The 13,111-nt window shown below is 37.7% G+C and overlaps 1 protein-coding gene across 1 annotated transcript; it reads left to right on the top strand.

The window, feature by feature from the left end:
• The first annotated feature begins 434 nt into the window (after positions 1 to 434).
• LOC139722553 (max-like protein X) lies at positions 435 to 10,179 on the top strand. Its single transcript, XM_071633841.1, has 8 exons — positions 435 to 487; positions 1,118 to 1,189; positions 3,038 to 3,132; positions 3,904 to 4,000; positions 4,904 to 5,003; positions 6,019 to 6,103; positions 7,554 to 7,670; positions 9,508 to 10,179. The coding sequence occupies exons 1-8, from the start codon at positions 442 to 444 to the stop codon at positions 9,565 to 9,567; spliced, it is 672 nt and encodes a 223-aa protein (XP_071489942.1). The 5' UTR covers positions 435 to 441; the 3' UTR covers positions 9,568 to 10,179.
• Positions 10,180 to 13,111: the final 2,932 nt, after the last annotated feature.

Here is a 13,111-nt window from a genome sequence, read left to right as displayed (position 1 = left end):
TAAGAAAACTACACCAAGGTTCAACGTCCTGTGCCAGAATGTGAAAAAAACAAAAACAAAAAACTATTTGCTTGTGACAATGCATTATTATTCAATTATTGTAATGATTTGTGTCATTTTTCTATGGAATATCGTGGTTTTGGATGATTTTGAAATACTTTGAATGTATGGGGCCTACTTACATCATGCATCATTGCACAACATGTGCATGTATATTTTTGTGTGTTGTTTCAGTTCTCAAGATTTATTTATTGCTTTTCTAAATCATATTTCACTAAAAAGTGGGTATTTTTTGATTGTTTATTTCACCCAAGCATGTTATTTCCTTGAAATGTTAAAAGTAAGAGGCAGAAATATCAACAAGCAATTCCCAATATGGATTGCCAAGATAAAATCATCACCTCATCATTGTATTTTTTCTGTCTTTCAGGAGAATCCATCATGTCAAATCAAGATTCCAGTTTTACTGACTCAAGTTTTGATACAAGTAAGACTTACACGTATTATGTAGATCTTTCAAATGTTTCATGAATGAAGAATGTTCAAGACTAAATGTTTGCAGAGTCATGATTCTGTATATTCTGCTGACAGTATCCAGATGTGTAACAGTTATCATTGGTTTCCTGTCTAACTTTTGTGGTGTTACTCAAATGACAATACAGCAGCAATATACATTTGCATCTGTTCCTACATGTACATGCATATGATACACTGCATCTGTGTATGTAAACATCCGTATATGATGTATTTAGCTGACAACAAGTCACGCTTGTTTGGCAAAGAAAACAAAAGTATCCTGTAGATACTCTGTTTTCAGTGCAAAAATACATCTTTTTATGGCTTTCAGTTGTCTTTATATGCTACTATATTGTAAATGACCAGGAATTGAAATGATCTAAGGGTCAGGAGTGTAGGGAATACTGTTATTGTTTTTGTTTGTTTGTTTGTTTGTTTGTTTGTTTGTTTGTTTGTTTGTTTGTTTGTTTTAAAGAACTCTTCCAAGTTCTGTGCTCTGGAAACTTCAACAAAAGCAGCTTGAAAGCAGTGAGGCAGTAGCAGCAATATTGTAGAAAGATTGAACATATTCAAAGTAGTGTCCGTCTCTCTCCATCTTTAGGCTTCCAAGATGACCTGAAGATTGATGCCGGTGGGAGAGGAAGCCTATCCAGACAGAACAGTGGTATGTCAGGTACAAAGGAAAATATTAGATATCATTTCAAGGTTTATTACCAGTCTTTTGGGTTTTTTCGACTGTGTATTTCATTAAAGATATTTAGTGCACATGGCAGCTCAACTCAATAGTTAAAGGAGACCTCCACATGATTTTCAGACTTTTACATTTGGACAACTATAGATTAGTTATACTGAGTACAGAGTTTCAGAATCCATAGTGATTGGGATGAGGAATAAGAATGTTTTCAAAATTCATAACAAATTGCTGTGAACAAGGATGATGACACGGCAGCCTCACCATAAGAATGTATGAGTTGGGGCTTAAGGAAGCAGAACAAAAGAAGAAGGCATGCAGAGATTCTCCAAAGGTGAAATTGTTAAGCGGGCGGTATTGTAATGGAATTGCAATGTACATTGCTACATTTCTATAATATGTGAGGCTCTATGTCATCATCACTGTTCAGTGTAATTAGTCCCAGATTTTTCAGAGTATTGGTTCCTCTGCTCAAGGACCACTATATAACTCCCGCAAATCTATACATGGAGCTGTCTATGTACTACATGATGTGAAATTTTCAAAATCATGTGGAATGCTCCTTTAAATGATAACCACTAAAATAGTATCTCATCTGGGGCAAAGTTACTCATGTCAAGGGCAAAGATGAATTTATTGCGCATGATATCTGTAACAATACTAGATGACATAACCTGATGAAATGAGTGCTGAGCTCATGAAATAGTTTTGAGTTGGTCTAAGAATGGTTTATCAATGGTACTGTTAACCATAACCAGGCCGGGGGGAGGGTTGATTCAACCCCCCCCCCCCCCCCCCCCCCCCCCCACGAGATCTTGGCCGTCGATCGCGCAATCGCCCTGAAAATTGGCACATAAATTACCTGTCAATCTACCAATCTATAATCTACCAAACTATAACAGAAAAATTAGAGAAAAAAAAACCAAAAAATATATATTTTATATTAATTAATATGCGTGAAATCATAAATTTTGCTGTAATTTAGAAAATAAAGCGAATGGCATTCTTATTTTTGGTAACATTATTCCTTGTAGCATTCTTAACAATGTACCTGAAAAAAAGATCTGGTATCAGAACTAATTTCTTATGTATTTCTTTGTTTTTCGACCTTTTGTTTAATAATCTTTTTTTCACAAAATTTATGAAACAAGCTATTTCAAGCATAATCATGCTGAAATTAATTGATTTCAACCTATGAAAGTGAAAATAGTCATATCTTTATGAATAAGGTGAGAAAACTCCATATGCAAAGACTTTATACACAAAATAATGTTTTGAAGCCATTTTAAGCCATGTGCGAGACTTGAAAGTAAAATGTCAGTGAACAGCACAGTAAAAAGATTTCGCACGGCGGAATAGTCGCGAAAAATGTCGAGGGGGGGTTGATTCAGCCCCCACCCCCGGCCCTTTTAATGTTAAAAAACATCAATGTTCTTCAATGACAAACGATAGGCAAGCAAAGAGAGAAGCAGTGTAAGACGTAATTTTTCAAAAAGTGTTTCAAAAAGAGCAAATCATAAATGACGGTGCACTCTCATCATATCGAACGCAAAGGAAAAATTCAGGTCGCAAAATTATCATCTATTCTTCTATCATTATATCTTTATATACTTTACTGTTATGCTGCAACAAAGTTTCAATATAACAAGAGAAAACTGCCAGTCCTTACGACTTTGTAAACAGAAGTCACCTGTATTATGTATCTAGGCCCTATAAAGTAACCATGTGCTCCATAAGTAAAACAGCAATCACCTGTATTATGTATCTAGGCTCTATAAAGTAAGCATGTGCTCCATGAGTAGTGTCCTTTATTTCACTGATTGTTGGTAGATGATGATGACGATGCTGAGGCCTACAAGAGCTACAAGGACAGGAGGAGAAATGCACACACAGCGGCAGAGCAGAAGAGGCGAGATGCCATCAAGGTAAGCCATTTAATCCCAATACAGTCTTACCGCTGTTATCTGGCCATGCTGGGACCAGTGCCTGTCTGGATAAGCGATTTAGCTGGATATGGGAGAAACAATGTTTATACTACATGTGTACGTACATGTTTATGTACATGTTTGTGTAGCTGCTGACCCAGTGGTAGCTAGGTATTATAAAGTAGCGTACACCACTCTACGGTGGTGTCATCTGTGCCAGCCTACCTAAAATTACAGTACGTTTGTTATGGAAATTTGATCATTTTATTGTAAAATTCATGTTTGGGATATTTCAATTGGTAAATCATGTGAGTTAAATTCCAAGTTTTAATCGAGTTTGAAATCACTTTTTTTTTTTTTTTTCTGTCTTCACTGCTAGAACATGTATGAATGATAGAGATGTCCAGGTAAGAGATGGCCAGATAATCGAGGTTGGACTGTATCTTTATTTCCCCAAGCTGTACTCGATGACTATGCTATGCCTTTTGAACATGTGTGCAAGTTGATTTTTACTTTGACAAAATATTCCATGTGAAAGATAGCTGCAGATTGATTTGTAAGGGCGAGTTTTGAATTTCTTAAAGAACTTTCGGTAATGCCTTGCAAGTTATGTGTCTTATTGTGGAGAAATTAAGCCTTCAGTATATGAAGTCATGAAGAATTCTGGCATGTTTTGCTGGAAATGTGATTACAGTCCACGTTAAAAGGCGTGGCAGAATACCTCTTCTTGATTTTTTTTTTCAATCTTCACCTTTTGTCCTTATAAACCAGAAAGGGTATGAAGACTTGCAGCTGATTGTGCCAACATGCCAACAGACAGACCAGGTTGGATCCCAAAAACTCAGCAAGGCAACAGTACTACAGAGATGTAAGTTGACATGTTCGACCTTTTCTTATTAGATATCCTCACAAAAGTTAGAATTTTTTGTTGCTCGTAAAATTAGAACATCAGATATTTTGTTTGTAAGTATTTAGAATCGCAACAGATCGGGTAAAAGTTGCCATGAAGCAAATCTAGGCACATGAATGTGATCCTTTCATGCATGGCATTCATGTCCATTTCCTAGTAAACAGTGCTACGAAGGGTGAGCATGCATACTTGCTCAACAACTACTTGTACATCAGTGAAGAAAATCTCTGACATTCAAACCCATGTGGTCTCTCTTACCTTGAAGTTCAGACAAGGATAAACTTCAGACAGAGGAAACAGTAATGCCATATTGTTGTAGATAAAAGACAACTACTGCAAAATTTTCATTTTTTGTGTGGGTTTAATATGAGTGAATTTCGCTTAACAACCCACAAAAATATCGCTATGTACAGTAAAATGATGTGCACTTATGAGAGCATCGATGTCGAATCACAAAAAACAACATCTAGTGGAAAAGTCTGTTACCTCCTTATTCGCAAAACTATATGTTCGTGAAAATAACAGCTTCTACAGTATGTGGATTTGTTCTTACGTCATTGTTTTATTGATGAATAAAACACCTTTTCAATTCGATTCAATTCAAATGGTAGAGACATAACAGCAGTGAAAAAAAAAGTGTTTTTGACTTAAAGATGCCACCTGTGGTCAGATATTACATAGACATCAAACTCCATGGAACTCCAATTTTTGACATCAAAAGTTGGCTAGTGCATGAGTCAAATATTGAAAAATTCAGAGACTTTCATGTAGACCCAATAGTTTCCATGTAGACAAGGTTTACTCCACAATGCAGCGGAAGGAAAGCATAATGATAGTTTCTGTTGTTGTTCACATTCACAGCAATAGACTATATCCAATACCTGGTGCAGCAGAAGAAGAAACAAGAGGATGAACTTGAGGCTCTACGCAAAGAGGTCATGGCCTTGAAGATCATGAAGGCGTAGGTTGGAGGGGATAGATGGGTGATAGGGAATAGTTAGACCATTCTTTGGATGTTTAACGTCTTTGCTATCCTGGTTCTCCTTAGTTTTCTCCTCTCCTGTACTTATACACTCTTCTTCCTTTTCAAAGTGTGACGAGATTTGTAAGCATTCATGTCATTTCTTGCTTCCTGTCGATGCAACAGGATTGTGACAGAAAGAAAATGCAGTTTAATATATAATTGTCAGACATTAACTTATGTCGTTACTTGCAGTGGTGCCAAAAATGAACAGGACAACTTACAGGACTCCTTAGCAAGAAAAAAAAAAAGAACCATAAATGTACCATGCCAGATTGGGAGCGTTCAAGGGCTCTGTGGAGATAGCATATCTCATGAGCTATATTTGGACCGGAGTCAGAGGGTTAACATGTTTTGTAGCAACCAACACATTCACCTCACCCACTCATGTTACGTACAGGTATCCCTAACAAATAGAATCAGCTCTTGGTATTGTGACATAGTGCATGTTACATGCATTCTTCTCATGTCATCAGCTGATGTAGTACAATTTTGGACTACTTTGCATTCAAACATTCTCTAGCATAGTACAATACGGTGCAACATGCTTTCGGAGAACACTGAAGTGGTGCACTTTTGGTGCGGTGTGGTACAGAAAACTTTTGGAGCATTCAAGCACTACTCTGGCACGGTGACAGTACAGTACGGTACACTTTAGGAGAGCGCTTGAATATACCCATGATGTCCAGCAGAATCTGGGATGTTGGCCTCAGTTTTCATGGTTTGAGGTCTACAACAAACTTTCTCAAGTTTTAGTTTATCTCAAAATATATGCCTTTAAACTGCAGACTTCTCTTTGAAACTCACCAGAGATTGCAAGTGCAAATAAATAGAAACTCTGTGAATGCAGTCTGTGTTACTGATGGAGATCACTTAGTGTGAAAATCTGGATCAAATTTTTCCCCAAAGGGTAATTTGTTTGTATTTATGTTGTTTGTATTTTGTGCACTTACAGAAATTACGAGCAGATTGTAAAAGCCCATCAGAGCACACCCGGCCATGGACATAACCAAGTCTCTGATCAGGTCAAGTTTAATGTGGTTAGTAACAGAACAACAGGAGAGTTCAGTAGATCTCTTTTTTGTCGAGCCCACAGGAGGTGAGGGGAGACTAAGGGATCGCCTAAGGCGTCTCTCCGTCCGTCGTCTGTCTGTCGTCCGTCCATCGTCCATCCGTAACGCTACAAAAACTTGAATAACTCTCTACTTAGGACTTCAATTTCAATAAAACTTGGAGGGAAGAGTGGTTATACAAAGTTACACATTTCATTGTACAGGAAGGTCACCTCAAGGTCAAAGGTCACAGGCAGGGGTCAATGAACTTTAGGGCCCGATGTTAAGTTTTTACAGCGCATTTCGATTATCACTCATAACTTTTGATCCACATGTCTGTTTGTGACCAAACTTGGATGGTAGATGTCCCTTGGGGATTTCAAGGTCATCACAAGGTCAAAGGTCACAGACGGGTCAACAAACTTTTAGGGCCCAATGTTAAGTTTTTATGGTGTGTTTCGATTATGACTCGTAACTTTTGATCCCAATGTCCGTTTGTGACAAAACTTATATGGTAGATGTCCCTTGGGGATTTGAAGGTCATCACAAGGTCAAAGGTCACAGACAGGGGTCAACAAACTTTTAGGGCCCAATGTTAACTTTTACGGCGCGTTTTTTTATTATGGCAGGTTTCAATTATGGCTCATAACTTTTGATCCATATGTCTGTTTGTGACCAAACTTGGCTGGTAAATGTCCCTTGGGGAGTTGAAGGTCACCACAACGTCAAAGGTCATAGTGGGGTCAATGAACTTCCGGGAGTTAGAAAGACATTAACTTCTTCTATGCAAATGGGCGAGACACATTTTGGCACTTGCCTTTTTTCAGTTATCAATTTGCTTTGATATTACAAGCATAACTCAGAGTTTGCTACTGCAGTAAAGTCTTTTGTTACAATGACTTGTGTAGAATGCCCACACCTTACAACAGCCACAAAATTTTTGAAGTGAAAAGTGGTATATTTCTTGTACTCCAAAGTTTTCAGTCAAATGTTTACGATGACACCCATGTGTAATTCTGTGATCACTGTGTGATAGCTGGCAGAAGCCAGGTGTTAGAAATGAGTTCATCTAACCTGGCCTATGGTTGCTTGGTCTCAGCAAATTTTAAGCATATGGCACAAATGCACTCAGGAACAGCAAGCAAAATATATCAGAAATAAATGAATAAATTTGTTGTCACAGATAGAGCATCAATTATGTATTTATTTGTTCAGAATTGATGGCATTTCTATTGTATTCAAATGTATTAACAACTTATCATTGGTAACTGGCATATTTCTAATTGTCCAAAATATCCATGTTAGCATTATTTCTATAACTCTGTGAACAAACATGTGAATTGGAAGTGTACTTGCTTATATATAGTTTCATGTATGAATGTGTCTTTGTGTTGTTTGTTGGTCATTTGGTCAGTGTTTTGTCTTTTGTTTGTGACAGTTTAAGGCCATCATGGATGCCCAGTTCCAGACCTTCAATGCCACCATTTCAGTAGCCAGCTTTGCGGAACTCTCTGCGTGTGTCTTCAGCTGGCTGGAAGAGTATTGCAAGCCACAGGTCAGGCAGAATGTTTGTTTGTTTATTTTATTTAATCATGGGGTTAAAAGCCCTCAATCAGCCAAGAGGCTGTTTTTCAGAGAGGCCATGAACAAAGTATTTGACATATATACAGAACAAATCAAAGATATAGAGCCAAACAAAATCAATTCAAACACAGAGGTGAGACAAATATAAAAAAAAGAACAAACTACAACAAAACAAAGACTAAACATACTCTAAAATCAATATCAATATAACAAAATAAGAACAATCATCTGAGGTGTTTATCTTCATTCAGGTTAAACAAACACTTCACTGTAAACTCTGAGTACATGTATGAAAATTTACGACTGAATCAAGTCTGAATCAACTCAGACTGTCTAATATTCTGATATTTCGGGGAGATCACTGAAAATCCATATGCCAGTAGAAATACATCCGTGTTTCAAAATAATTGTTCTAGGTTTTTTTTCAGTTTAGTAGTAGCTTGCAAGGACAAATTTTTGTTAAAGGAGACCTCCAGATGATTTCTAGACTTTTGCATTCAAACATCTATAAATTGGTTATACTGGGTACAAAGTTTCAGATTTTACAGTGATTGGGATGAGAAATAAGAATGCTTTCAAAATTTGTAATAAATCACAATGGGCAAGGATGATGACATGGCGGCTTCACATAAGAATGCAGAATTGGGCACTCAAAAAGAAAGCATGCATAGATTCTACAAAAGTGAACTTGCTAAGCAAGTGGTATTGTAAGGTATTACATTCTTACAATGAACAAGGATGATGACATGGCAGCTTCATATAAGAACACATAGTTGGGCGCTTAAGGAAGCAGAACAAAACAAGACCATACAAAACTTCTATAAAGGTGAACTTGCTAAGCAAGTGGTATTGTAAGGAATTACATTGCTACATTACAGGAATATGTGAGTCTCCTACAGTAAATGCTAAACTTTTCACTGTCCAGTAATTTTCATGTATTTCGTGCTACTTTTGGCCAGTGTGAATTCTAAAACCTATGAAAATATCTTTATAATTTTCTCTACATATTTTGTATGGATTGACAATTGTGCAGAGGGAATTCAAGAACCTGCGAACATGTTTTGGAGCTGCCCAGTGCGAAAAATTATTCACATATAAATATTGATGTTAACAGTATGTGATCATCCTTGATCACTGCAGTATGCTTTGGGTTTTGCAGAGAATTGGTTTATCTGCACAAAGACCACAATAAATTCCACAAATCTATAATGGCACTATCAATTCATGTAGTACATGATGTACAAGGATATAAATTGTCTGGAATGCCCCTTTAACTGACTCGGCTTCAAGGAATGTAGATTGGAAATAGATTTGTTGGTATCGTTTTGCTGCAATCTCTTGGTATTGTTATATTTCTTCTGCATCTTGAATTGCCGGTAAATGTTTAAACAATTTGTTTGTTATATATCAAAAATGTTAAACGTTACCTTTTTTTTCAGGGTTTGTACCATTCTTTACCAAAGATATATTTCATGTTTAAAAAAAAAGAAAAAAAAAAGAACGGTTCCATGGTTGTCTTACTACTTGTGTCTATTGCCGGTAAGGTAAAAAATACTGTAGTTCCACCCACGATATGCCTACCTCATGTGCCATGAAATTAGGTAAGGGCTGGAAGGTATTCTTGTAGTGGTCATATCAGCTTTATGGATGCCAAAATATACCATTAAAGTTTCTGGAGAACTGTGTTATAATACATTTTAGTGCTGAGTGATGAATGAGAGCATACTGGTTTCTGTAAAAGCAGCACTAGGAGCTTTTCTTTGAGGTGTTCCATCTACAATTTTGTGACTCTTCATTTGCCCCTACAGACACTCCGTGAACTGGTTGGAGAGGTTTTGCGGAAAGCCGCAAATAATCAGCTTTACTAGGCACCAAAGTGTCGAATCTGCTCGATTCAACCAAAGACATTTCTGACGATGTACATATTTGTCTACCATACCTGTGATTGTGGAAGCAGAAGAGAACAGATGCTGCCAGAACAGAGAATTCACAAGGTTCATATGAGCGCGGAAGAGCAGAGTATATGCATATCAGAGATTGAGAGAGGTTGCCACTGGCTAGAGACCCACAGGTGTTGGTGTGTATGCTGCCCTCAGCCTATGCTCCAGTGGAAAGGTTTTGTTTCCAGTTTTGTTTCCCATTGTAACATTGATTCTGTGTCCTAGGCAGATAATGCCTACATATGGAAACCATGAAATTTAACCGTGAGCTCGGAAGTTGAGTTGCTCTGGCAAGAGACAGCTGAACTTGTGCTTTCTGAACTGCAGAGATTGTTTATGGAGCCTCTGCTTGTATAAGTGTCCATTATTTTAAAATAGTTGTGACAAGTACAATGTAGGAACAGTCTGTCAGTATCTTTATTCGATACGTTGTGTTTGTGGTTAGACTGTCCAAGGTTATTTTCGAAGTCCAAGCCTTGATTCCAGCTTTCCAAACCAAAAACTGCCAGAATGTAATCACCACGACATTCCTGGATCTTCAGTGGGGCAGGGGATGTGTTGAAATGCACAATGTTGAAATTAGGGGGGGGGGGGGAATAAAGTTTTCAAATGTAGGATTTTATATGAAGAGGATTGATACCCAAAAGATTAATTTGACCTACCTTGCATAAAGTCAGTTGAGGAAAATAATACTATTGTGTTGATTTTCGGTAATGCTTGGTAAGTTGCACTCCAATGGGAAATATATTGAGATCATGAGAGTGTGGAAATATTGTAAAATGCATGCAACTTCACAGCACGCAAGTGTGCATTCAACTAATTGATTCTTTATAGTGAATAATTTACCACCTTTAAGCAAAGTGGTCTCTTCTACTGATGGATGAGAGGTGAAATCTTAGGTTATCAGTGTCAGCTGCAAGCATGAGGTTGTCATGTGTGCAGAACTGTTAGGTATGTTGGTGAGACAGTGCTTAATGTTGACAGATTGATCAAACCAGAAGTGCAGAAGAGTTTCTATACAAAGAGTCTGGTTCTGTGTATTGGTGCATTGGGTCCTGTATTCCTGTCAATATATAACAACCACGTTAAGAAATCCCAGTTGCCTAGCTTTATGTGACAGGGGATGTGTAGTATGAAGTACCATAACTATATGATACATTAACAATCCTCTGAAACTGTTTGAAGATGTGTGTCCTTTGTTCTCATACTCCTTGTGAAATTTTCAGAGCAGATTTTGTTATGTTTTTATCAGTGCTTGCAAGTTGAGTTTTCATTTTTTGTCTTACAGCAGTGCAGTCCCTGTGCCAATTATTTGTGTGAGTGTTTGATTTTTTATTTTTATTTAAAATTGGTGATGACATTACTGTTGATATGATACAGTGTATATCTTGTGTATAAAGATAGAAATGCATAAAGATTTATGGAAAATCATATTTGTTTAGCTATTTTACATTTGTGAAGTTTTCATATGTGGTAAGCATTGTGGCAATGTTTGGATATCAACCAAAGTAGGCTAGTTTGCGCAGGGGCCTATAACAGTTTAAAAAAGTTATCAAGTACATTGTGGAAAAGACTGAGCTGTGAGATGTTTTGCATTATTTTCTACTTATAAGATGCTGGATTAAGTTCAGATGCCTGACATGGTCTCCCTTTTGTATTATTCTTTATTATATTCCACATACTAAGAATGTTGCAATAGGATTGGTCCAAAGCTGATCACGTGATGAAGCGTAGTTTTGCCCATCACATCACCTGAGAAGAAAAGTTCATTACGCTCTATGTTGATAGTCCCTTTTGTTTCGCTGATCTCCACACAGTCCACACAGTCCTAACGCAAGATGAGTACGCACGAAATAAAAGTGCGTTGCACTGTGGACTATCATGTGACCTAGGTCACTTGATAGTACACAGTGCAATGAAGAAAAGTTCATTACGCTCTATGTTGATAGTCCCTTTTGTTTCGCTGATCTCCACACAGTCCACACAGTCCTAACGCAAGATGAGTACGCACGAAATAAAAGTGCGTTGCACTGTGGACTATCATGTGACCTAGGTCATTTGATAGTACACAGTGCAATGCACTTTCACTTCGGTGCCTCGCGGTGCACGCAGCAAATTCATTGTTTTGTCATCTACGCGCACACGTAGCCTAAGCCCTAAGGATATCTCAAAACAGCTAAAACGGTTTCAGATGTGGAATAAAATGGGAATTTCTAGGACCCTAGATGTGGAATATAAAGCAAATAATCAACTTTTAGTTTCAGGCAATGAGACAAACTATCACTTCCTCGGCGATCTGAATGTGTACACTATCTTTCCTCAGCTGCGCTTCGGAAAGATAGCTACATCCAGATCGCTTCGGAAGTGATAGTTTGTCCCATCACCTTCACCAGCGTTGATTATTTGCTTATTAACCCTTAACATGTCATGTTCATTGTGATTCACATCACATGGTGTGCCAGTAATTCCTCGTAGTCTTGGTGGATTACTGAAATATGTTGTGCACATGACTGACTCCATTTGTCAGCTAATCCCCCTCTATCATAAATTTGCATGTGTGCCCATTTAAAACAAAACAAAAGGACAGATTTATGTGCTAGAGTCAGTTACAGACAATGCTTGTGTTACAAGATACTTGGTACCATAAAAGTTTTTATTTTCCGTAACGCTGAAATATCTTAAAGAGGGATGCCTGTGGTTGTGTTCTAGTAACTGCACACACTTGGGACTATAGACTGTTGATAATTATGAAGCTCCTCTCGCAGATGAAAAAATTATCTTATGTACATGTATATCTTCATGTTATAGAAGAGTAAATACTGTATACAAATGTAATATACATGTATGTAGACATCTTGTTGACATGTATATTTGTAATCCCACATGCGAATCATTGACTTATCTTTTAGGAATACTTGTATTCAGTTGATTGTGTACTCGCTCCCAGTATACAAGCTGTCTGTAGATTCCTACAAGCCATACAAGAGGTGGAAACATCTGCCACTACATTGTAGTACTTAGCAGATAGTGCATAGCTGAAGAATTGGTCACACCTCCTACCTGCTAACAGGTGCCTATTTGTTTCTTGTGTTTGATGAGTGTACGACACATGCCACATGTTTACAAACTAGAAAAACACAGAGCGCAAACCTCCACCAAGCCATTAACTCATTTCCACCCATACATTTATGCAATTTCCCTATACAGTGTATAGAAGCTTTGTTTATGTCATCAGCTTCCATCTACGTGGTACCTTGCCCTAGCAGAGCACACGCTTTAGTGCACGTACGTATGTAACCCTCCAGTACATTTAGCTAGAACTCCCAAGTTCGATGGTAGAAGGCTTAAAGGTGCACCACATATTCTTTCTAGGGTATGTGTGTGGCCCTGAAAACGGCCTACCCAATCATGACGTTTCGGCAAGCATGTTCTCATCGTCATTCCCTTGAGAAAAGCGAGAACATGCTTGCCG

The sequence above is a fragment of the Diadema antillarum genome, unplaced genomic scaffold, assembly GCF_040938485.1.
Source record: "Diadema antillarum isolate AM-2024a unplaced genomic scaffold, OU_Dant_1.0 scf00000167, whole genome shotgun sequence".
In the NCBI taxonomy this organism is placed as follows: Eukaryota; Metazoa; Echinodermata; class Echinoidea; order Diadematoida; family Diadematidae; genus Diadema; species Diadema antillarum.
The sequence above is the reverse complement of the archived record's forward strand: the minus strand, read 5'-3'. Positions and strand labels throughout refer to the sequence as shown.

What these genes read in the sequence shown, in the direction of transcription:
- LOC139722553 (XM_071633841.1), top strand. Translation starts at nt 442, where the DNA reads ATGTCAAATCAAGATTCCAGTTTTACTGACTCAAGTTTTGATACAA. An exon ending in GGCAACAGTACTACAGAGAT is followed by an intron (nt 4,001 to 4,903) that starts GTAAGTTGACAT and finishes TCACATTCACAG; the next exon opens with CAATAGACTATATCCAATAC. An exon ending in AAGAGTATTGCAAGCCACAG is followed by an intron (nt 7,671 to 9,507) that starts GTCAGGCAGAAT and finishes TTGCCCCTACAG; the next exon opens with ACACTCCGTGAACTGGTTGG.